Source organism: Mytilus galloprovincialis, chromosome 7 (assembly GCF_965363235.1).
Source record: "Mytilus galloprovincialis chromosome 7, xbMytGall1.hap1.1, whole genome shotgun sequence".
NCBI lineage: Eukaryota > Metazoa > Mollusca > Bivalvia > Mytilida > Mytilidae > Mytilus > Mytilus galloprovincialis.
In genome coordinates, this window is record NC_134844.1 from 7,870,917 (window position 1) to 7,893,688 (window position 22,772).

Consider the following 22,772-nt stretch of genomic DNA (forward strand, 5'->3'; position numbering starts at 1 on the left):
TCGGGTTAGGAAAGGGTTGGAAGCTCACAGAAAAGTATAACCCTAATATGTTCTGTATGCCCTTGTACATAGTCAGGAGCCTTTAAATTTAGGCTGTATTAGGTTGCTGTCCCCATTGTTCAGTTTTTAATTTTATCAGTAATTAGGCCTTTGGTTTTTTATTTTTTTTATTTTGTTAAAACATTTTATCATGCTAGAGTCTTTCATAGCTTAATACCAAATGGTATTGGTACCGCCCATTGTTGTAGGCCATACACTGCCCATTTGTGGTTTAAATCCTTGACCTTAGGTCTCTGTTGGTGGAATGCTGTCAAATTGGCAATCATACCATATCTCGTATTGGTACACTTTATACGAAAAGTATTAAAATGACTCTGCTGCTAACACCAGATAAGAATCCCTGTGTTTTTATATTGAGACATTTGTTGCATGCAAGACATTTGAAGCATCAACCATTTGCAATTGATGTTTATAAACTATAACATTTCCTTCAGCAATGAATCGCCAAAATCTTGGTCATAACCCTTTTTTGGCATATATTATATAAAGTGGCGTGGAGCGGAGATAGTTAAACGATATTTGCTACAGTAAAATCAAGTTTTATGAAGGCCAAGCTTAAAATACAATACAGTTATCTCTATTTTAATGCCACATATTAAAATAAATGTCATTTAATAAATATTTTGGCTTAAAAATGGCATAAATGAAAAAGTCTGCGAAACTGTTGCATCGTCTTTAGCATCTGTAAACAATCATATGTATACTCTGGATGTCAAACATGAATACTAAAGGTATTTTTACTTTTTGTACGCTTCAGAAAGGTTTCAATATAGACAAAAAGAAGATTTTGAGGCTCAAAATCTGACTATCTTGTTTATCTTTTGAGAAACTACATACCCGAAAAAAAAAATCGGAATTCAAAATGGTGGATTTCTTAGTTACGAACAGGTAGAATGTGGACTTTAACCCCTCAAAATATTTGTCAACGTCCAATGAAAATTATAGTTACAAACTTATTGCATTAGAATAATTATTGTGTATAAGTTTATTAACATTTGGGTGCGACAAACTAAAGTTAGAAAACTGAAACCAATTTTGGGATGTACAGATGTATGGACGTACCAAGAACAAGGGTAAACATAATGCCCCCTCCACAACTGGGGCAAAAGTCTCACTTTGAAAGCAAATATCATTTGACAGAGGCTGCTGTTAATATAAACTGCCCATTTTAGGGTCAACATGAAAAGATAGCATTTCAAAGATTGAATGGTATCTTTGGTAGAAATGGCTGACGATAATAAAAAAGAATTGTATACTGACTTTTTTATTCAACAAGAAGGACTAGAGATAAATCACCTGTAAGTATATATACATATATACCGGTATATATATACAATAATATATATATACAACCAAACAATGAACATACAGACTAGCTTGTATTTGATGTAAAATAATAAAATTCTAAAAAAAAATCCCAAGACTTAAACTCTAAATAAAGATAAAATTATAATTTGTAATGTAGTATTAAAGTCTCCAATATATTTTTTTGTATTATAGATTTACATAAGGTCATTTTTTTGTTTTTTAATAAATTCAGGGATCTAAACTGAAAAGGTGGTTTAGTGTCTAGAAATTGAAAAAGAAAATGAGAAACTTAAAACAGAAAGTTGTTTCCAGATTTGTAGATACATTTACTCTATATTGAGTGTAAAATTGTCTTACATTGATGAAATATTCTGATTTAATGTTGCTATAAAAAGTTCAATTTTCTCTTTATTTTCTGAAAATGTTTAATAATACTTTTCTCTTCTTGTCATTTTAAGTTTCAAATCTAAATTTAGAAAAAAATATTTTGTAAAAGAAAGATACAAGTCTACAAAATTAGTTTAGAGTCCTAAACCACCTTTCATTTCTTCTGAAAATATAACACAGTAATTTGATTAGAATATCTCCTTAGTGCAAAATTCTATGCATGTTTTTGTTTCTTGAATCTACAAGAAAAGAAAATGTCCCCCTCCCCCTCCCTGTATCAAAACAAATCAAAGTCCTTGACCTTTAGTTAAAATGTGAGATTCATACAAATGTGGCAGCACAAAGTATTGCACCTCAAATCAAATATCCTTAATCCTGAAAAATGAGAAAAATAAATACATCATAAAAATCTTGTTTAATCCTATTACAAATGAAAAATAAAACTATTTATGATGATGAAAAATCTACAAAAGTGTATGCACAAAAACTTTGAACGTATCATCTTACCAAATGGAATTGAAAATGAGAAATAAAATTTTTCATTAGAACAGAAATATCTCTATATTAAAAAGACTTAACCAAACTAACAACAATAATACATCTAACAGAATACCATCCTATGGTACAATATTTAAAGTCAGATAACTCTTAATACATTAATAATGTTAGCCAAACAAGGATTTATCTCCATATCAAGTCGAGATATCAATTGGGAAGAAGTCAAAATGTTTCTTTTCATCATTAACTTCTTTAAAATATAGAAATAAGGGATTAAGATCAATTCTATGAAAATTACAACATTATAAATCCAACTTAATGCCTTGATTGCATTTAAAATTGCACTCAATTCTGTTTACAACTTCAAAGGTTAAAAATCCTAGATTTCAGAACAAAAAGAGTTTCTTATTGTAAGAAATATAAAATACATATCATACTAAGCTACCATTTTTTTTCTTCTAAAATTTAAAGCAATGGATGATCAAAATTAAAGTGTTGTCCATCCACTACACAGACCTTTCTACGTCTTTAAAATAACAAAATAAAAATGGTATTTAGTGTTAAGGAAAAAAATTCCAATTTTAAAAATAAAAATTCAGGTATACAATATGAACACAAAATTACAAACTATAAATGGAATGTTAACATTTTTTTCACAAATTCCAGGGATGAACTATTGGATTGGCTCCAAAGATAAATCCTTAGAATTCATTCTAGTCCATAGGTCCATCCTAAGTTTTTCAGCCTGTCATATCTTTTTTTTTTATTTCAATATTTATAAGTATGGATATTTCATTATAAATAAAGTAATAATATAATATATACAAAATTAGCACTAAACTCTTGGAAAGTAAACAAAGTTTGTTTTGGATTTCACTTTAAAGTAAATTTAATTTATCTTATTTTAAATATAAATATATAATGATATGCACAGTGACTAAGAAAATAATTAAAAAAAAATCAGACTTCTGAAAAAAAACACAATAAGTTGAAGTAATTCCATTATAAAATGTTCTTCTTTTCATACAGACACTCTGTTCTCTGTACAAAAAATAGTCATAAAGTTAAACTGAAATGTTAAAAATAACAGTTATTTTGTTTTTTAAGAATATTTTGTAAAATGAGTAGCACTGATCGGCCATTTTTTTTTAACAAAGGTAAAATTATACTTCAATTTCAAATAACAAACAAACTGAATCTGAATATTAAATTAGTCACATGATCTATCATTATATCTAAAAATAGCAATTACTCAACATCCACACAAGAAACATTATCATTCATTCAGATATAATCACTTGAACTCCATACTCTGGGAATGTACATACAATGTATCTCCCATATAAAGTTCACAATAATCAAGTCTCATTTGGCATACTTAAAATTTTCCAGTCCTTGAAGAATTGATCTGTTGTTTTTTACCGATAGTTACTGATAAAAAACAGCAAAATAATCCTGTATCTTAGGTATGAATTATATCATTTATGGACAAAACAGTGTCCTTGCAAAAAGAAAAAAATCATGTCCTTATCATTAAAGAATATGGTGTCTTTTGCAATAATAAATACAATTTATAAACAAGTAAAGTTTTAACGATTTACATATTTTTTTATGAATGTTTTTGACTAAAAAATGTCATACTTATGTACATGCATTACTAAGAAAAAGAACACAAAAAGTTACATAAGTGCTTTACAAAAACAACAAAATATTTCTGTTCAAAACTTCCATTTCATTTTCTTTTTTTTGGGGAGAAAAAATTTACATATTCTCAATTTCATACATAAGATTAATATGCTTCAGTAAATTTGAAATCTGTATTTATGTAAAACAGTTAAGAAACCACAATATTGATAATAAGAAAAACTTTCTAAATGTTATAGTAGTGAAGAAAAGTTTGGACTGTCAATCATTTTAATGATACTGATGATTCCTGAACTCTGACCTGCAGCCAATGGGAGACATCACATATGATAGAACCGGTACATATCATTATATCCCCTAGTTCATAAAGAGCCTGGACTTGGACTTCCATATCCGCTTGACAAATCGTCACTGAGACTCTGAGTTTGTCTTTTGATTTGAGTCAGTGCATTGTAATTAAATGGCATGTTAGCAAAGACCATTCTTTCTTCATAATCGTATTCACACAATATTTTGTTATCACACAAGTAGAATTTGTCTCCAACACAAAATCTGAAGTAGAAAAAAAAATGTGTTATATGCCTCGAAGAAAAATTGTGTATATAAGGTCAAATATAAACAATAAGAAATAACATGATACTCAAGGAGATGAGTTTGTTTGACTTATCCATTAAAGTTGACACAATTAAGATATCTTGAAGGTGATTTAGAAAGAATATGGAAAAAATATGAGTTATCTCCCCTTAAAATGATTTTTTTGTAAAATGCTGTACCATTCATGTCAACACATGATTTATTGTTGTTTTCCATTATTGCGTTATATAAACTGCAGCAGCATGCAAATTCAGGGCAAAACTATTGAACATTAGATTTCTTCAGATCACTTTGGTATAAAGAATATTTAGTACTCATTCCGTCGTTCCTACATTTTCATTAATCCTTTGAACAACTATTTGGTATTCAATAATAGAACTAGCTGAGGTTCCCTGTGCTTATTTTATATATCAAATCAGGTCATTAAGAAGAAATGTTTTTTACCTGTGATTACATTGTTGACAAGCAAAACATTCCAGGTGATACACGTTACTTTTGGCTCTCATAACCATTTCAAATGCTGGAATCATTTTACTGCAAGCAGCACAATAACCTGTGGTACCAAATAATCTGAAATATACAATATTCATCGGTCAGCTAAATGTTGATGTTCCGAGAATGAACTTTTGGCCCAAGGAATTTTGTGGCCTAAATTACATGGGTCCATCTATACCATGTTAATCAGATTTTTTGTAGATAGCCTGGTTGACATTCTAAAAGGATTTTTAACTTAGACCTAAAACTGGAAGTAGTGTTTTCATTGACCTGTAAGATTTGTTCTTTTTTCAGTTTCTATAATGGTTATTTTGTTGCTAACTTAGTATCAGATACCTAACTGCAATATTTGTTTCAAGTTTAATTTGGGGCTATGGCAATCTATGTCTGGATGTAGAAAGCGTTAGTGTTTTGAACAAGGGGACATTTTATAAACAGTGAATTTACAGAAAATAACTATGTCAATGATATTCTATGTCAACACAAAAGGGCTGGCTATGATTGGACCCTTGACAATTACATTTACATTACAAACTGAGATTTTTTATCTAGCTATCAATCATACACAAAACAAACACTCACCTCAAATAATCTCTCCTGCACAATAACAAGTTAGCCTTGGCAAACAGTGTAGATCCCACCTCTCCTAGTCGACAATCACAGCAGGAACACTTCAGACAGTCCTCGTGCCAGTACTGGTCCATGGCCTTTAACATGTACCGTTCTGATATCTCCTTCTTACAGCCAGTACACTCCTGCTTTACTCCAAGACTGGAGGCCGACTCCTGTGATATCTGCATTTGACCTGAAAAAAGAACAGGAATATAGAAGTCTAAAAATAATACTTTCAAGGGTAGATTCTGGGTTGAAAGGAAAGAGGGTGTAATTATCTGTAATGGTAAAAGTTGTGGCTTCTCTGCAAGCAAAGCAAGGTGAATGACTTTTTAAGATTTTATTCAATCACAAGGTAGAGGTAGGTAGGTGCATACATCCTCTATATTCCCACCTGACACTGACTATACATGTAATACTGGTAACTTTAACTGATAGACTGGAATTCCAGTGTAATGGATTGATTGTCTACAGTTTGCTGCCTCATAAGCTCTATGGTGGCATGTACAAAAAGGGGTTAAATTACCTTAAAATACAAATCGTAATAGCTTATGTCAGTGGCGGATCCAGCCATTTAAAAAAGGGGGGGTTCCAAATATATGTTTCCATTCAAATGCATTGATCGGCTAAAAAAAAGGGGGGTTCCAATCCCCGGAACCCCCCCCCCCCCCCTTGGATCCGCCAATGCTTATGTGTATATGAACTCTTCTATTTTAATATGATCTGACCAAGAATTTCTCTTATTAAACAAACATTTTTCATAAGCTTTCACAGAACACCACAATTTGAAACATGTGGTATGATTTCCAAGGAGAAAATTCATGTTGCCATCTTACTTTAATAATACATTTTTATTGGTGGTTTCCATCATTTTGTGTTGATTGTACAAATGTATTATAAACCCTATTTCTTCTTTCAAAGGATTCAGTAAACAATGTATATTATATATACTGTAAATGTATTTTTGGTATAAAATAAGAAAATAAATTTAGGATATAACAAAAATTTTTATTCCTCAATATTTAAAAGCAATTTATTTCGACAAAATATATCAAAACAGTTCATTCAGTAAAATAACTGCACGAGGAAGACATCTCAATATCTGAACACAGAAAATATATACACAACATGAATGTTAATATCAATACACTTAAATATCTATCTTTCCTATAACATAACTACATACGAAAATATTTAGTAAACCTGAGAAAATATTTAGTAAACCTGACCTTAAGAGTGCGTTTACATCCAAGAAAGTGTCCGAGACAACTGTTTTGCACACAGAATGTTAAATAATCTGGTATAATTACACCAATCTAACTTCTATTTATCATTTACTGGCAAATTAATGTTCCCTAATGTCATAACTACATCGTTCTCTAATGGAACTGTTTGTATAACTTACATATGGTAAATTTCAACACAAAATATTTTTATAATGGTGTGTGATATGAAACTATTTGGCTGGAAGGCTGAGTACTGAAAAACCTCCGTAATTAATAAAGCAGAAATGAAATATGAAAATGCAATTTGTCTTGGCCAGGTGTATAGGGTGATTAAGTTGTACACATTACAAATCTATCATACAGAGTTAATGTTCAGCTTCTCGTAAATTACACTAATTAAAAGAAACTTACTTTTTAGTACAAGGTTTTATTAATGGAACGGAACAGCTATTAAGTATAACTTTTCTTTTATAATACAAAGAAAAGATGAAATCGAAATAAGATTTTTAAATTAATTTTTTGATCCAGTGATTAACTTTCACATTATTAAATATCGTTAGATAAGTAGTATGGGTTCATGTTGACCTTTCTGAATATTATATAAAGTCCACCTTTGTGCCCATCGGCAAACTATTGCAATGATGTTATGATATAAGGAGTTTAGTCAGTACAATTTCTTACAGTATTTACAGAAATGTTCTAATAAAAAGACAAAGTTTTTATAAATATAAATCATTATATGCCTATAACTTTTGGGGTTTTGAAACTTTTTCTCAATTAAACTATACCAGTACATGAATAAGTCACCAGCTTCAAAATACAAGTACTTTCACATAAATTAAAAGTATGACATTTAAAAAATACTAGAACACACCCGCGAAATCGCGGGGAAATAGAGCGTATGTAAACTGTAAAAAAATATACTGACTGGAGAATTTCAGGAGAGGTATCAAAATTCAAAGGTACTTAGGGACTGGGCACATTTTTTTGCCCTCCTCCTATTTTCCAAATACTGATTTTTATACCTTCTGTTTTTCTGTACTCTATGAACATGCATATATACTTTAATTACTCAATACAGAGAATTTCAGGAGAGGTATCAAAAGTCAAAGGTACTTATATATTATATATATACATCAGTGAACGCCATGGATAGTAAAGAGTCACCCCCCCCCCAAGATAACCATTGGAATTTATAGTAAATTATAACAAATACAGTAATTCATAGTAAATGTATGCAAGTATATAGAAATATATCCGCAGTGACCGCCGTTGATAGTAAACCATAGGCGGATCCCAGGGTGGGGGGGGGGGGGGGGGCAAGCCCCCCTTTCGTTGGAAAAAAATTGTTGATTATATGGGGAAGCATGAGAGTAACGCCCCCCTTTTAGGTCAGTCAGTGCCCCCCTCCCTTATGAAAAGTTCTGGATCCGCCACTGTAAACTAATTGATAGTAAATAGCAAATATTATTCATTTTCGTTTTCCTCCCAAAATAACCCAAACTGAAACACGTTAAGCAAGGATGATACATGCTAGTACTCAAAATGATAGCAGAAAGCAAATTCATATACTTTATTTCATAGTCTTTGTATGTTCGAAGTACAGAAAAACACAAACCGGAAGTCTAATCTGACTTAAAGTTTTGTCCAATGACGGGAAAACATCCGGACGCATTCTTTTTCGTTTTTTATCCCAAATAACCCAAACTTAATGATCATAAGAGTGGATGACAAATGCGACTAAACATGTTACCTATAGGACACAGAGGCATGATGATTAATTTATTGTGAAAGGAGGAGAAGCGACACCAAAAATGAGGTCTTCTCGTTTAATAGTATAGAAGGCTTTCTTTCTTTCATACTTGTTGAAAATTTTCAATTAGTGAATACTTTATACTTAACACTCAACAAAGCTGTCAAAATATGTAAACTAATAACTTTATTTTGATAAACTACCAAAATAATTTGGTGAAATCAGTGTTTTTAGGATAATTAGTTAAACAAATCTTTATCTTTAAGATCTATAACCATATTTCATATATGAACTAAACCACCCCCCTATTTTTTTTGTAATAATATGCATATTAATAGTGATAAAATCTGCCTCCATTAATCAAATCATAAGGCATTTATCACTCTAATTCAGTGATGTCAGTTTCCCATCTGATGTAATGTAAATTTCACTGTTGTTTACTAATGGTCACAGTCATCATATGGATGTCAACACTATCTATCTCTGTGGTGACAGAATCATTAGGTATAATGGACCCAGTCAAAATTACTCTCTTTATCTGCACTGCTGTTTACTAAATGAATGGTAATATTCTCAACTTGGTTAAATAATGGTGGCTTTTTTCAATTAACTAGTTTTGGAAGTTGTGAAAACTATCAGAACTAAATAGAGATGTCTCAGAAAGATGCCATGTCGTTTTAGTTGTTAATGTAGTCTACATGATATACAGGTAGTTAAGTGATACCATTGATTTAGGTCTTATAGTTATATAAATGGTAACAATATTCTGACCATGACCTCAAAATAATACTCAAAATACATGTGATATCAAAGTTTAGAAATTCTACTGATTTTAACCACATTCAATCACTGCTAATGAACCAAGAAGTTCAAGTCATTCCCTTTGATAGTTGAGCAGATGACCTGGGAATAATTATGTTGTAATTTATGACTTTACAAAATGAGTCTTGTCACAAATGTTTGACTTGCTTTTAGTAACTCGATGAGTGCCATTAGTGGAGCAGGGTCATCCTTCATCCTTCTGAAGATTTTTGGTGATTTTTAAGATTTTCTCAGTCCTCAGTTCTCCGTGTTTTGTTGTGTTGTGTCCACTGTTATTTACCTTTCTTTTTGTTTTTTTTTCTTTTTGGCTGTGGTCTGTTTTCTTCGACATGATTTTACTTATATATTCATTAATTGCTCATAAGAGTTATGACCCTTTTGTCTATATATGGATACATTAATATAAAAAAAATGCTATCCAATGACAATATGAGCGTAGTTTCACAAATGTGCCAGAGTCCACTCACACAAATTGAAAGCCAAAGGCCAACATCCTTGCATACGTGACATTTAAATACATGAACTAAAACATGAGAAAGAAAATTAATTTGACTTGTGTATTTCTATGCTTGCCATTCCTGTTATATTATTTATTGTTATTTTATTGTTCTTAATCTTCTTTATGAAATAGAAAAGTCTTACAGGATAAAGAAAATTGTGAAAATTAAAACACCTGATGCTAATGTCATATCGTTACTGTGTATTGTGCATTTGTAAGTCAGGAAACAGAAAACATGGCATGGAGCAACAGAATGGTCTTAGTTAGGAAACAGTAAAACATGGTATGGACCAACAGAGTGGTCTAATATTAGTGATGCAAGTCAGGAAACAGTAAAACATGGTATGGGCCAACAGAGTCTGATAATAATGATGGAAGTCAGGAAACAGTAAAACATGGTATGGAGCAACATAGTGGTCTAAGTCAGGAAACAGTAAAGTATGGCATGGACCAACAGGGTGGTCTGATAATAATGATGTACGTCAGGAAACAGCAAAACATGGTATGGACCAACAGAGTGGTCTGATAATAGTGATGTAAGTCAGGAAACAGTAAAACATGGTATAGACTTACAGAGTGGTCTAATAATGATGATGTTAGTCAGGAAACAGTAAAACATGGTATGGACTATGCACCAAAAATTAGGGTAGAATTTTTTTTTATTATAAAGCAACACTAACTTTAATAAATTGAGCAAAGTGCACAATGCATACAATTTCACTCAGCTGCTATTTACATGTTGCAATTATATGCAAGCAAACCAGTTCTATTTTTCATGGTTATCTTATAATGATATTCAAATAAACTTCTGATTGATACTATAAACTAGAGGCTCTAAAGAGCCTGTGTCGCTCACCTTGGTCTATGTGCATATTAAACAAAGGACACAAATGGATTCATGACAAAATTGTATTTTGGTGATGGTGATGTGTTTGAAGTTCTTACTTTACTGAACGATTTTGCTTCTTACAATTATATCTATAATGAACTTTGCCCATTAGTAACAGAGAACTATATTTGGTAAAAATTTACATAAATTTACCAAATTAATGAAAATTGTTAAAAATTGACTATAAAGGGCAATAACTCCTTAAGGGGTCAATTGACCATTTAGGTCATGTTGACTTATTTGTAGATCTTACTTTGCTGAACATTATTGCTGTTTACAGTTTATCGCTATCTATAATAGTATTCAAGATAACCAAAAACGGCAAAATTTCTTTAAAAATTACCAATTGGAGGGCAGCAACCCAACAACCAGTTGTCCAATTCATCTGAAAAATTCAGGGCAGATAGATATTGACTTGATTAACAATTTAACTTCTTGTCAGATTTGCTCTAGATGCTTTGGTTTCATAGTTATAAGCCAAAAACTGCATTTTACCCCTATGTTCTATTTTTAGCCGTGGCGGCCATCTTGGTTGAATGGCCAGGTCATCGGACACATTTTTCAAACTAGATACCCCAAAGATGATTGTGGCCTAGTAGTTTCAGTGGAGATTTTGTAAAAGATTACTTAGATTTATGAAAAATGGTTAAAGATTGACTATAAAGGGTAATAACTCCTAAAGGGGTCAACTGACCATTTTGGTCATGTTGACTTATTTGTAGATCTTACTTTGCTGAACATTATTGCTGTTTACAATTTATCTCTATCTATAATAATATTCAAGATAATAACCAAAAACAGCAAAATTTCCTCAAAATTACCAATTCAGGGGCAGCAACCCAACAACCGATTGACCGATTCATCTGAAAATTTCAGGGCAGATAGATCTTGACCTGAAAAACATTTTTATCCCATGTCAGATTTCTTCAAAATGCTTTGGTTTTTGAGTTATAAGCCAAAAACTGCATTTTACCCCTATGTTCTATTTTTAGCGGTGGCGGCCATCTTGGTTGGTTGACCAGGTCACGCCACACATTTTTTAAACTAAATACCCCAAAGATGATTGTGGCCAAGTTTGGATTAATTTGGATCAGTAGTTTCAGAGGAGAAGATTTTTGTAAAAGATTACTTTAATTTACGAAAAATGGTTAAAAATTGACTATAAAGGGCATTAACTCCTAAACGGGTCAACTGACCATTTTGGTCATGTTGACTTATTTGTAGATCTTACTTTGCTGAACATTATTGCTGTTTACAGTTTATCTCTATCTATAATAATATTCAAGATAATAACCAAAAACAGCAAAATTTCCTCAAAATTACCAATTCAGGGGCAGCAACCCAACAACCGATTGACCGATTCATCTGAAAATTTCAGGGCAGATAGATCTGGACCTGATAAACATTTTTATCCCCATGTCAGATTTCCTCAAAATGCTTTGGTTTTTGAGTTATAAGCCAAAAACTGCATTTTACCCCTTTGGTCTATTTTTAGCCGTGGCGGCCATCTTGGTTGGTTGACCAGGTCACGCCACACATTTTTTAAACTAGATACCCCAAAGATGATTGTGGCCAAGTTTGGATTAATTTGGCCCAGTAGTTTCAGAGGAGAAGATTTTTGTAAAAGATTACTTTAATTAACGAAAAATGGTTAAAAATTGACTATAAAGGGCAATAACTCCTAAACGGGTCAACTGACCATTTTGGTCATGTTGACTTATTTGTAGATCTTACTTTGCTGAACATTATTGCTGTTTACAATTTATCTCTATCTATAATAATATTCAAGATAATAACCAAAAACAGCAAAATTTCCTCAAAATTACCAATTCAGGGGCAGCAACCCAACAACCGATTGACCGATTCATCTGAAAATTTCAGGGCAGATAGATCTTAACCTGAAAAACATTTTTATCCCATGTCAGATTTGCTCAAAATGCTTTGGTTTTTGAGTTATAAGCCAAAAACTGCATTTTACCCCTATGTTCTATTTTTAGCGGTGGCGGCCATCTTGGTTGGTATACCAGGTCACGCCACACATTTTTTAAACTAAATACCCCAAAGATGATTGTGGCCAAGTTTGGATTAATTTGGATCAGTAGTTTCAGAGGAGAAGATTTTTGTAAAAGATTACTTTAATTTACGAAAAATGGTTAAAAATTGACTATAAAGGGCAATAACTCCTAAACGGGTCAACTGACCATTTTGGTCATGTTGACTTATTTGTAGATCTTACTTTGCTGAACATTATTGCTGTTTACAGTTTATCTCTATCTATAATAATATTCAAGATAATAACCAAAAACAGCAAAATTTCCTCAAAATTACCAATTCAGGGGCAGCAACCCAACAACCGATTGACCGATTCATCTGAAAATTTCAGGGCAGATAGATCTTGACCTGATAAACATTTTTACCCCATGTCAGATTTGCTCTAAATGCTTTGGTTTTTGAGTTATAAGCCAAAAACTGCATTTTACCCCTATGTTCTATTTTTAGCCGTGGCGGCCATCTTGGTTGGTTGACCGGGTCACGCCACACATTTTTTAAACTAGATACCCCAATGATGATTGTGGCCAAGTTTGGTTTGATTTGGCCCAGTAGTTTCAGAGGAGAAGATTTTTGTAAAAGTTAACGACGACGGACGACGACGACGGACGACGGACGACGACGACGGACGACGGACGCCAAGTGATGAGAAAAGCTCACTTGGCCCTTCGGGCCAGGTGAGCTAAAAAACAGATTATTAACACATTTTAAACTAACTTTCAGGGAAAACCTAAGTTGACCTATTTCCACTTTTTGAGACATTGATTTGATCCTACTATTAGTATATGTCATTCCACATCTTGAGACATCGATTCAATCCTACTTTTAGTATATGCCATTCAATTACTACTTAATCAAATCTTTAACATCTTAACATCATATTTGGAATTGACATTAATATAAGCACGCTATTTTACTGTAGTATTATTCTTACAGAAAATATCCTGCTGTGAGCCTCACCTGAGTCTGCAAATTTGAAAATTAATATGTGTTATAATCAGGGGCCAACAGAGGTAATTAACACTATGACAATTTCCTTCACTTAAGTTAAGCCTGTGATTGATGGGGACTATTTGATCTTCAATGATCACTGGTAATGTGTCAATGTTGGAGGCCACAGAAGGGAGAGACATGTTTCTTATCTGATTTGGCTTGGTTGTGATTTGGTAATAATTAAGGTTTTCAATTAATTTCCAACTTTAGGATATTGGTTTAAATTAGGAACTGGAGTGAGAAAAGAAAGAGAAATACTCAATGGGTTGAATGCAGAATTCACTTAATTTTGCATTTTGATAAATGTTGATCACAATATTTACAAAAAAATAAAAATAAAAACAATAAAGTTAAACTTTAATGCTGTTATGCAACCACCCAGAATTTAAACAAAAAAAACCCACTAAAACTAATTTGATTACACAAGTTCTCTGTTGTTTATACAACTGTTTCTAAATATCATATCAGAGTGAGGAGAGGATTTTGTACACTATTAATTGAACATTTTTTTCCTGTAACCACTTTTCTACAATTTGTTAGTGCACCTTCAATCTAATCATCTTTTTTCATTACAAGGGATTGAAGTCATCATGTGTTAATCAAAACTAATTATACAGAAAAACCATACAACAAAAGTGGACTTGATAAGGTTATTTTCTATTTCTTCTTAGCTCCTATTGAAAAAGTGTAGGACAAATACTGAAATAATAAGAAATTTAAAATCACTGACAAAAGTGAAACATAATTATTTCAAAGGAAGGGAAAAATATCTTGACAGCTCTTAACTTTGTTCAGGAGCTTTCCTTGAGAAAATTAAAAACCAAGTCTACCGAAGTCCCACTTTCTTACTCAGTTTGTTTAAGGTTTTAACTGACGAATTCCTTCCTGGATCAATTTCTTTGTACCCTCCTCCATCTTTGCTCCATCAACAATTCAGGACCATCTCTACCATGTTCAGATTGTTCATAGAAATTAGAGGACTTGCAGAATAGAAAGTTAGTAATCCATACTCAATAGACTAAGTAATAGTTAATTATACATTGATGTGTTAGGCTGGCTGAATTATTTACTCAAAATGTCTTCATACTAAATTAGTTTTGTACTAATCATGTTAATCCTTTGGAAATGTAGCTTAGCCGTTGGAAATAGGTACACAATACAATTTTTCAGACATATTGTGTTCCGTAAGCTTATTGTGGCTCATTGTCATGGTTCCTTTGCATCTTATCTTTATTTCTTTAACTCTCCAATATTTCATACAATAAAGTGGTTATTTAACCAACTATTTGAGGGAGAAAAAGGACCAAGCACTAAAAAACTTTATCTAATGGACAAGAAACTTGAAACACTGATTATTTAATCTTATTTGAGTGGGCCCATAACCCATCATTGATAATCTACTCTGATGGACCCAGGACCTGAATCATTCATGGATGAGTAAACACAAATATTATTCATTTGGTATTAATTTTTATTGACCAAGGATGTGGTCACTGACCATGAAAAAGGAGTAGGGGCATTAAGGTTTTAGTCAAAGAAAAGAAAATATTTGATAACCATTTCAAATTGGCACATAATGTTTAGAAATGCATAGGGTCAAGGACGTATATTAGATAGTTATACGTCCTTGATAGGGTCAAGAAATATAAATGAAAAACATAAAAGATTTTAATCTGGTGACATCACAATTACGTCATAATAAAAACAATGAAAAATACAGAATTAATGCAGTTTTCTTTCATTATTTCCGTTGTGGAAACATCCTGCGCAGCCCAGAAACAACAAAATAATTACACAGAAGCTTTATTATAACTATTATAACTATTGGCATAATCTCACCAAATATAAAGTTGTTACTTGGGTGTCACATACTTTTTCAATCTAAAATATACTTAAAAATTTGATGAAAAAACAAGGAAAATCATGAAATTTAACAAAATATGCAGATTAAGTTGTGATTTGTTGCCATGGTAACTTGTTCGATGTCAAATTTGTTTAGTTTTTCTGAATACCTTGTACCTTAGTCAAGTTTTCAGTTAGTTAAGAATATGTATGAAAACTTTTGAAATTGCAGTAACTTTTGGGCCAAATAAGGGCCTTTACAAAATTTACTTTAATGGATCTAAAGAACTACTAACATTGAGACCATTCAAGTAATTATGTTTTTTCCTGAAAAGACACAGAACTCAAAAGAGACTATTTATGTATTATAATATTAAATGGACTTAGGATGAAAAGTCAACCATGTTTAGTTCATTTTGAATGGAAAGTACAGGACCTGGAAACAATCACTCAGAATTTACTTACAATGTGTAGAACAAACATTCCCCACCTTACACTGAATTGAAATTTTATGTTTATTTCATTAATTTAAAATGTTTCTGTTGAACATATGTTGTTACTTAAGTATAAACTGGAGAGCCTTTCATTACCTGGCTGTACTGTCTAACAGACACAAAAGTAACATTATCAATTTGAATTTGAGTGGCCAATCTTAAAATCTCATTAGGGTACCAGATTGAACAGACAAATCCAGTATTAATGAATGGGGCTCTCTATGCTGAGTATCAGATACATCCAGTATTAATGAATGAGGCTCTCTAGGCAGAGTACCAGATACATCCAGTAGGAATGAATGGGGCTCTCTAGGCAGAGTACCAGATACATCCAGTATTAATGAATGGGGCTCTCTAGGCAGAGTACCAGATACATCCAGTATTAATGAATGGGGCTCTCTAGGCAGAGTACCAGATACATCCAGTATTAATGAATTGGGCTCACTAGGCAGAGTACCAGATACATCCAGTATTAATGAATGAGGCTCTCTAGGCAGAGTACCAGATACATCCAGTAGTAATGAATTGGGCTCACTAGGCAGAGTACCAGATACATCCAGTATTAATGAATTGGGCTCACTAGGCAGAGTACCAGATACATCCAGTATTAATGAATGAGGCTCACTAGGCAGAGTATCAGATACATCCAGTATTAATGAATGAGGCTCTCTAGGCAGAGTACCAGATACATCCAGTATTAATGAATTGGGCTCACTAGGCAGAGTACCAGATACATCCAGTATTAATGAATTGGGCTCACTAGGCAGAGTACCAGATACATCCAGTATTAATGAATGGGGCTCTCTAGGCAGAGTACCAGATACATCCAGTATTAATGAATGGGGCTCTCTAGGCTGAGTATCAGATACATCCAGTATTAATGAATGAGGCTCTCTAGGCAGAGTACCAGATACATCCAGTATTAATGAATTGGGCTCACTAGGCAGAGTATCAGATACATCCAGTATTAATGAATGGGGCTCTCTAGGCAGAGTACCAGATACATCCAGTATTAATGAATGGGGCTCTCTAGGCTGAGTATCAGATACATCCAGTATTAATGAATTGGGCTCACTAGGCAGAGTATCAGATACATCCAGTATTAATGAATGGGGCTCTCTAGGCAGAGTACCAGATACATCCAATAGTAATGAATGGGGCTCTCTAGGCAGAGTACCAAATACATCCAGTAGTAATGAATGGGGCTCTCTAGGCAGAGTACCAGATACATCCAGTAATAATGAATGAGGCTCTCTACGCAGAGTACCAGATACATCCAGTATTAATGAATGAGGCTCTCTATGCAGAGTACCAGATACATCCAGTATTAATGAATGAGGCTCTCTAAGCAGAGTACCAGATACATCCAGTATTAATGAATGAGGCTCTCTACGCAGAGTACCAGATACATCCAGTATTAATGAATAAGGCTCTCTATGCAGAGTACCAGATACATCCAGTATTAATGAATGAGGCTCTCTAGGCAGAGTACCAGATACATCCAGTATTAATGAATGAGGCTCTCTAGGCAGAGTACCAGATACATCCAGTATTAATGAATGGGGCTCTCTAGGTAGAGTACCAAATACATCCAGTATTAATGAATGGGGCTCTCTAGGCAGAGTACCAGATACATCCAGTATTAATGAATGGGGCTCTCTAGGTAGAGTACCAAATACATCCAGTATTAATGAATGAGGCTCTCTAGGCAGAGTACCAGATACATCCAGTATTAATGAATGAGGCTCTCTAGGCAGAGTACCAGATACATCCAGTATTAATGAATGAGGCTCTCTAGGCAGAGTACCAGATACATCCAGTATTAATGAATGGGGCTCTCTAGGCAGAGTACCAGATACATCCAGTATTAATGAATGGGGCTCTCTAGGCAGAGTACCAGATACATCCAGTATTAATGAATGGGGCTCTCTAGGCAGAGTACCAGATACATCCAGTATTAATGAATGGGGCTCTCTAGGCAGAGTACCAGATACATCCAGTAGTAATGAATGAGGCTCTCTAAGCAGAGTACCAGATACATCCAGTATTAATGAATGGGGCTCTCTAGGCAGAGTACCAGATACATCCAGTAGTAATGAATGAGGCTCTCTAGGCAGAGTACCAGATACATCCAGTATTAATGAATGGGGCTCTCTAGGCAGAGTACCAGATACATCCAGTATTTTTTTTTTTTAGATAACTCCAGGAATATAAACTACAAGGAAGACATCAAATGATAATAAATTGGTATATAAACACACACAAATTAACTTTCATATTTTTATATATTTACTTATACATTACACTTAATTAGAAAGTCATATCATTATCTTTCAACTATTCTCTACACTAAGGAACCAAAAGCCTTGTGGGTGTAAGCAACAACCTTAGTTTTAATATTCCAATGAGACCCCCACTGTAACAAAGACAGAGGAAATCATTAGAGAAAGTTCTGGCAAGAAACAAATTCTGCAAAAAAATTTAATGAAGTAGAAATTGTATATATTAAACTAATCAAAAGTGTTAACAAGACGACTAATTGGGAATCATATACAGAGCAAGGGTGGGCTGTAGTTCTAATGAGAATTCTACCAAAACTTTTAATCAACACAGCTGAACCCCAGGTCTGTTGTCTCAATTTGATAATGTCATTCAGGACATGCTATCATTAAGGGGTATGTCTAAAGTAAGGATATATTTTTATCATTGTAAATAAACAAGACAAAGGCATGTGTTCAGTGTCCGACTTGACGAAAAGGGGAAAGGAGAAATAAATCAAGGAATAGTAATTTATCAAACATGTTCATATAGGAAGGTGAACTAATATAATCTCACCAGTTATACAAGTTGTCAAATGGAAGTAACCTGAACAATGACATGTATTTAATAACATGTATTTTTATTTTAAGACAAAAGTTAGCAGAATGTTTTGCTAAAGATTTTAAGATACCAGTGAAATAAGAGCAATGCTTTCTTTATAGCTTGATAAAGGCATTTAGTAATAACATATAAGTTTTAAGTTTGCATCATAGATCTGAACATACACTGTTATGGATCGACACAAAGCATCATAGATCTGAACATACACTGAACCTATGTTTCCACTGTACATTAAATACATATTAAATTCGTAAGAGCTAAATTCTAGCTTTTTTTGTCTGATACACCAGTATTTCAATCATAAATTAGATATGCCAAAGCGACAAGAATGGCCCCGTCCCAAAAAGTTGAAAAATCTGAAATTTCAATACACATGTGGACACAAAAATGATGGTAGTCTCACTTATCAAAAATCAGCTAAAAATCTGGAGGGGTATAGAAAAAAAATCCGTTTAACTATGATTTTCAATAATTTATCAAAGTCCTTAATAAGCCTGTAATTTTAGCAAAAATTAGCGTACCAGAACAAAACTGATACTTGATTTGTAACTCATCATGGTTAACTCACATATAAAAAATTAGCCCAATATCTGAAGACATTTAGAAAAAAAGTCTGCATAACTGTGATTTTCAACAATTTCTCAAAGTCCAAAGTCTGTAATTTCGGCAAAAATTAGTGAAGCGGAATGAAACTTGAATTGATCTGTAACTTATCATGGTTAACTCACATACGAAAAATCAGCCCAATAATCTGAAGGCGTTTAGAAAAAAACTGTGATTTTCAACAATTTCTCAAAGTCCAAAGTCTGTAATTTCAGCAAAAATTAGTGGAGCGGAACGAAACTTAAACTTGATCTGTAACTCATCATGGTTAACTCACATACCAAAAATCAGCCCAATATCTGAAGGCGTTTAAAAAAAAACTCTGTATAATGGTTTGTTGCGGAATGACAGAATGACGGAATTACGGAATTTCGAAATTTCGGAATATCGGAATTACGGAATTTCGGTATTCCGGACAAGGGTAAAACTATATGGCACCGACAACTTTGTTGTGGGATTATAAAAAAAGGTGAGCTTACCATTCATTTCCCTGTAATTCCTTATGTATCCGAGTATGTACCCTAACTGATTATGATTACAGATTACATCAGTGGATATACCAATAACCGACATTCTAATATCCAATCATAAAGGTTTTAATAATATCGTAAACACTCATCTTCAAATTAACACTATCTTAAATTTCTAATTCACACCTATCACTCACAGAGTCTGTTATTAATATAATAAAGATGAAAGTTTAATAACACTTTGATTGTTTATTAAAGCAACGATTATCAACTTGGCATGTCTTTTAACCAGTTTTCTCTGGGCACTCCAGCTACCTCCACAAAACCAAAAACTGGCTGCCACAAAATAGTCCAAAGGTTGTGCTTAAAAGTGGGGTTTAAATACTAACAATCAATCTATCTAACCAGATTTTTAATGACCCCCTCTCAAATGCTCTGTTGTTCAATTTAGAAACCTCATCCAAAGTCGGCCTTTACTGGTAATTTAATTGGATATAATCATATTCAGGTTCCTTTTGTGGTCAAATACCTATTCAAATGTTTTAAGTTTGTGTTAATTTCCATAATGTTCAATTTCAAGCTGTTTTATTAATATTTTGATTCACAATATACAAACCTAACTTATATACATTTTCCTCATGTAGTCTGAAAGCCTTTAACAACAGAAATTTTTCTAATATAATGTTTGAGCTTTTGATTTTGCCATTTGATTAGGGACTTTCTGTTTTGAATTTTACTCGTACTAAGTTCAATATTTTTGTGATTTTACATTTTTTACACAGAAAATTGAAATCTGAACAAATTACTTTGATTTGGAAGTAAAACTCAATGTATTTTTTTGTGTCAATTCTCTATTACATAGTTTTTAGTATCAGCAGTAACCACCAGCTATGGTGTGAACATTAAAATGAGGTAAAGGGTTAAAATAGAGTGCTATATCACTAAAATAAGCATGGCTGAGTTACTCTATCATACTATTAAAAGATCGTTCACGTTTAAATATAGCTTGAATTCTTACCTTCACTAGCCTGGGTAATCATTCTATTATCCGTTAACAAAATACAAATGTTCAAACTGCTCTATTATCCAAAGGCGTTATAAAATACAAATGTGGAAATAAAATATAAACTGCTCTATTCTCCCATATCTTTATATTAAAACTGTACAAAAAATCCAATAACTGCTGAAACTATGATGTGTGACACTATACCGACGTGATCCTCGGAAATTAATCCCCTCCCGTTATTATAGAGAATTAATATGTGTTATAATGAGGCTCTCAGTCTTCATATCAAGTCCCGTTGAGCATTAATAATACTGAACGCCTTGTTACTGTTGTTTATTCAATACAGTTATAATTAGGTAATAGAGAAAAGTGATGTTACTGGCCAATTGTAAATTTCTTTGTGATAACATCATAATTATTAACTTTCTCCATTCATTGGTAAGGACTATAATTGTTTGCAAATAATTACTAGGTTAGCTAACATCTTGAAATTAATCATGGATTTTTACGGCTTTATATCCCACACTTATTTTTTCATATCTTAATTCATTTTTTAATCTAGATTGAACGTAAGATAAGCTGTGAAGGTTTATTGTATAAACTGATATACTGGTTTTTACAGTAATCAACCTTATTCTATGATTAAAAGCAATGTTACTCAACAAAATATCCTTTTATTCAAAACAAACTCATTAATTGCTAGTCCATTGTTGTCCATAATAAGAAATTATTAATTTTCACGTTTCTAATTCACAAATGATTGACCATACTGAATGGAATTGCATAAAATTTAATCATTTTCATTATAATTATGCATAAACAATTTTAATTCAAATTCTTATTGATGAAATAAAAACTAATCTTGTAATGCTTTTTAAATTACATTTTATAATTAGTTGATTCAAATCTTTGAGCAGGTGCTTGCTCATATAAAATTTATATAAGTACATGCAGTTAACAGTATTAGTACATGCAGATTACACCATAAGTCTCTGTAGGTTTAAGTTTACCGATATAGGAAGATGGTGGTATGATAGCCAATCAGACAAATCTTCATCCAAGTCACAATTTGTTCATTAAAGTCCAATATTTTAAGTTAAAATAAGTGCAATGAAATCAAAAGTACCAGGCAGAGCTCTCCCCTGCACCTTTATTCCCCAAACAATATAGAGAAGATACGCAGTGTCCAAAGGAGCATGGGTGGCTGAGTGGTGTTATATATAATAGTAGTACATGTACTAGTCAAACTAATGTATCACTTAGCCTGTCAACACTGAGGTTGTGTCAAGATTAAACCATGCACATAGTAGGTGTGTTTGACTAACCATGCACGTAGTAGGTGTGTTTGACTAACCATGCACGTAGTAGGTGTGTTTGACTCCAATCTTTATTGGCTAGGATTGTATGTTTATTTTGTATAAAGACACATATATAAATAACCTATAGCAATATGTTCGAACTTCATGTTTTCCTATATCTTAACTTTACTACCAAATATAATTTTAATGTATCCTTCAAGATATGTCCGACACTGTGTTTGAAGAAAAAGTTTATAAAATACAAAATACTAACTTTATTTACCTAGATAATCCAATACTAGAAGTTTTAAGATACTGTCCTGTATTCAATGATATTTGTATTGCATTGA

General features: G+C 32.6%; 1 protein-coding gene across 8 annotated transcripts in view; it reads right to left on the reverse strand.

The window, feature by feature from the left end:
* Positions 1 to 1,308: 1,308 nt before the first annotated feature.
* The window catches only part of LOC143082236 (LIM domain only protein 3-like), a 125,476-nt gene continuing 104,012 nt past the window's right edge, over positions 1,309 to 22,772 (reverse strand). For 7 of the 8 annotated variants that reach the window (XM_076257821.1, XM_076257822.1, XM_076257825.1 and 4 more), the window contains 3 exons: positions 5,569 to 5,791; positions 4,936 to 5,061; positions 1,309 to 4,449 (listed from right to left, as the gene is read on the reverse strand). In XM_076257821.1, coding sequence (XP_076113936.1) covers positions 4,260 to 4,449; positions 4,936 to 5,061; positions 5,569 to 5,791 — 539 coding nt within the window. In that variant the 3' untranslated portion in view covers positions 1,309 to 4,259. Of the gene's footprint in view, positions 4,450 to 4,935; positions 5,062 to 5,568; positions 5,792 to 21,136; positions 21,489 to 22,772 lie in introns of those variants that run through there. The other variant, XM_076257828.1, reaches the window with a different exon arrangement.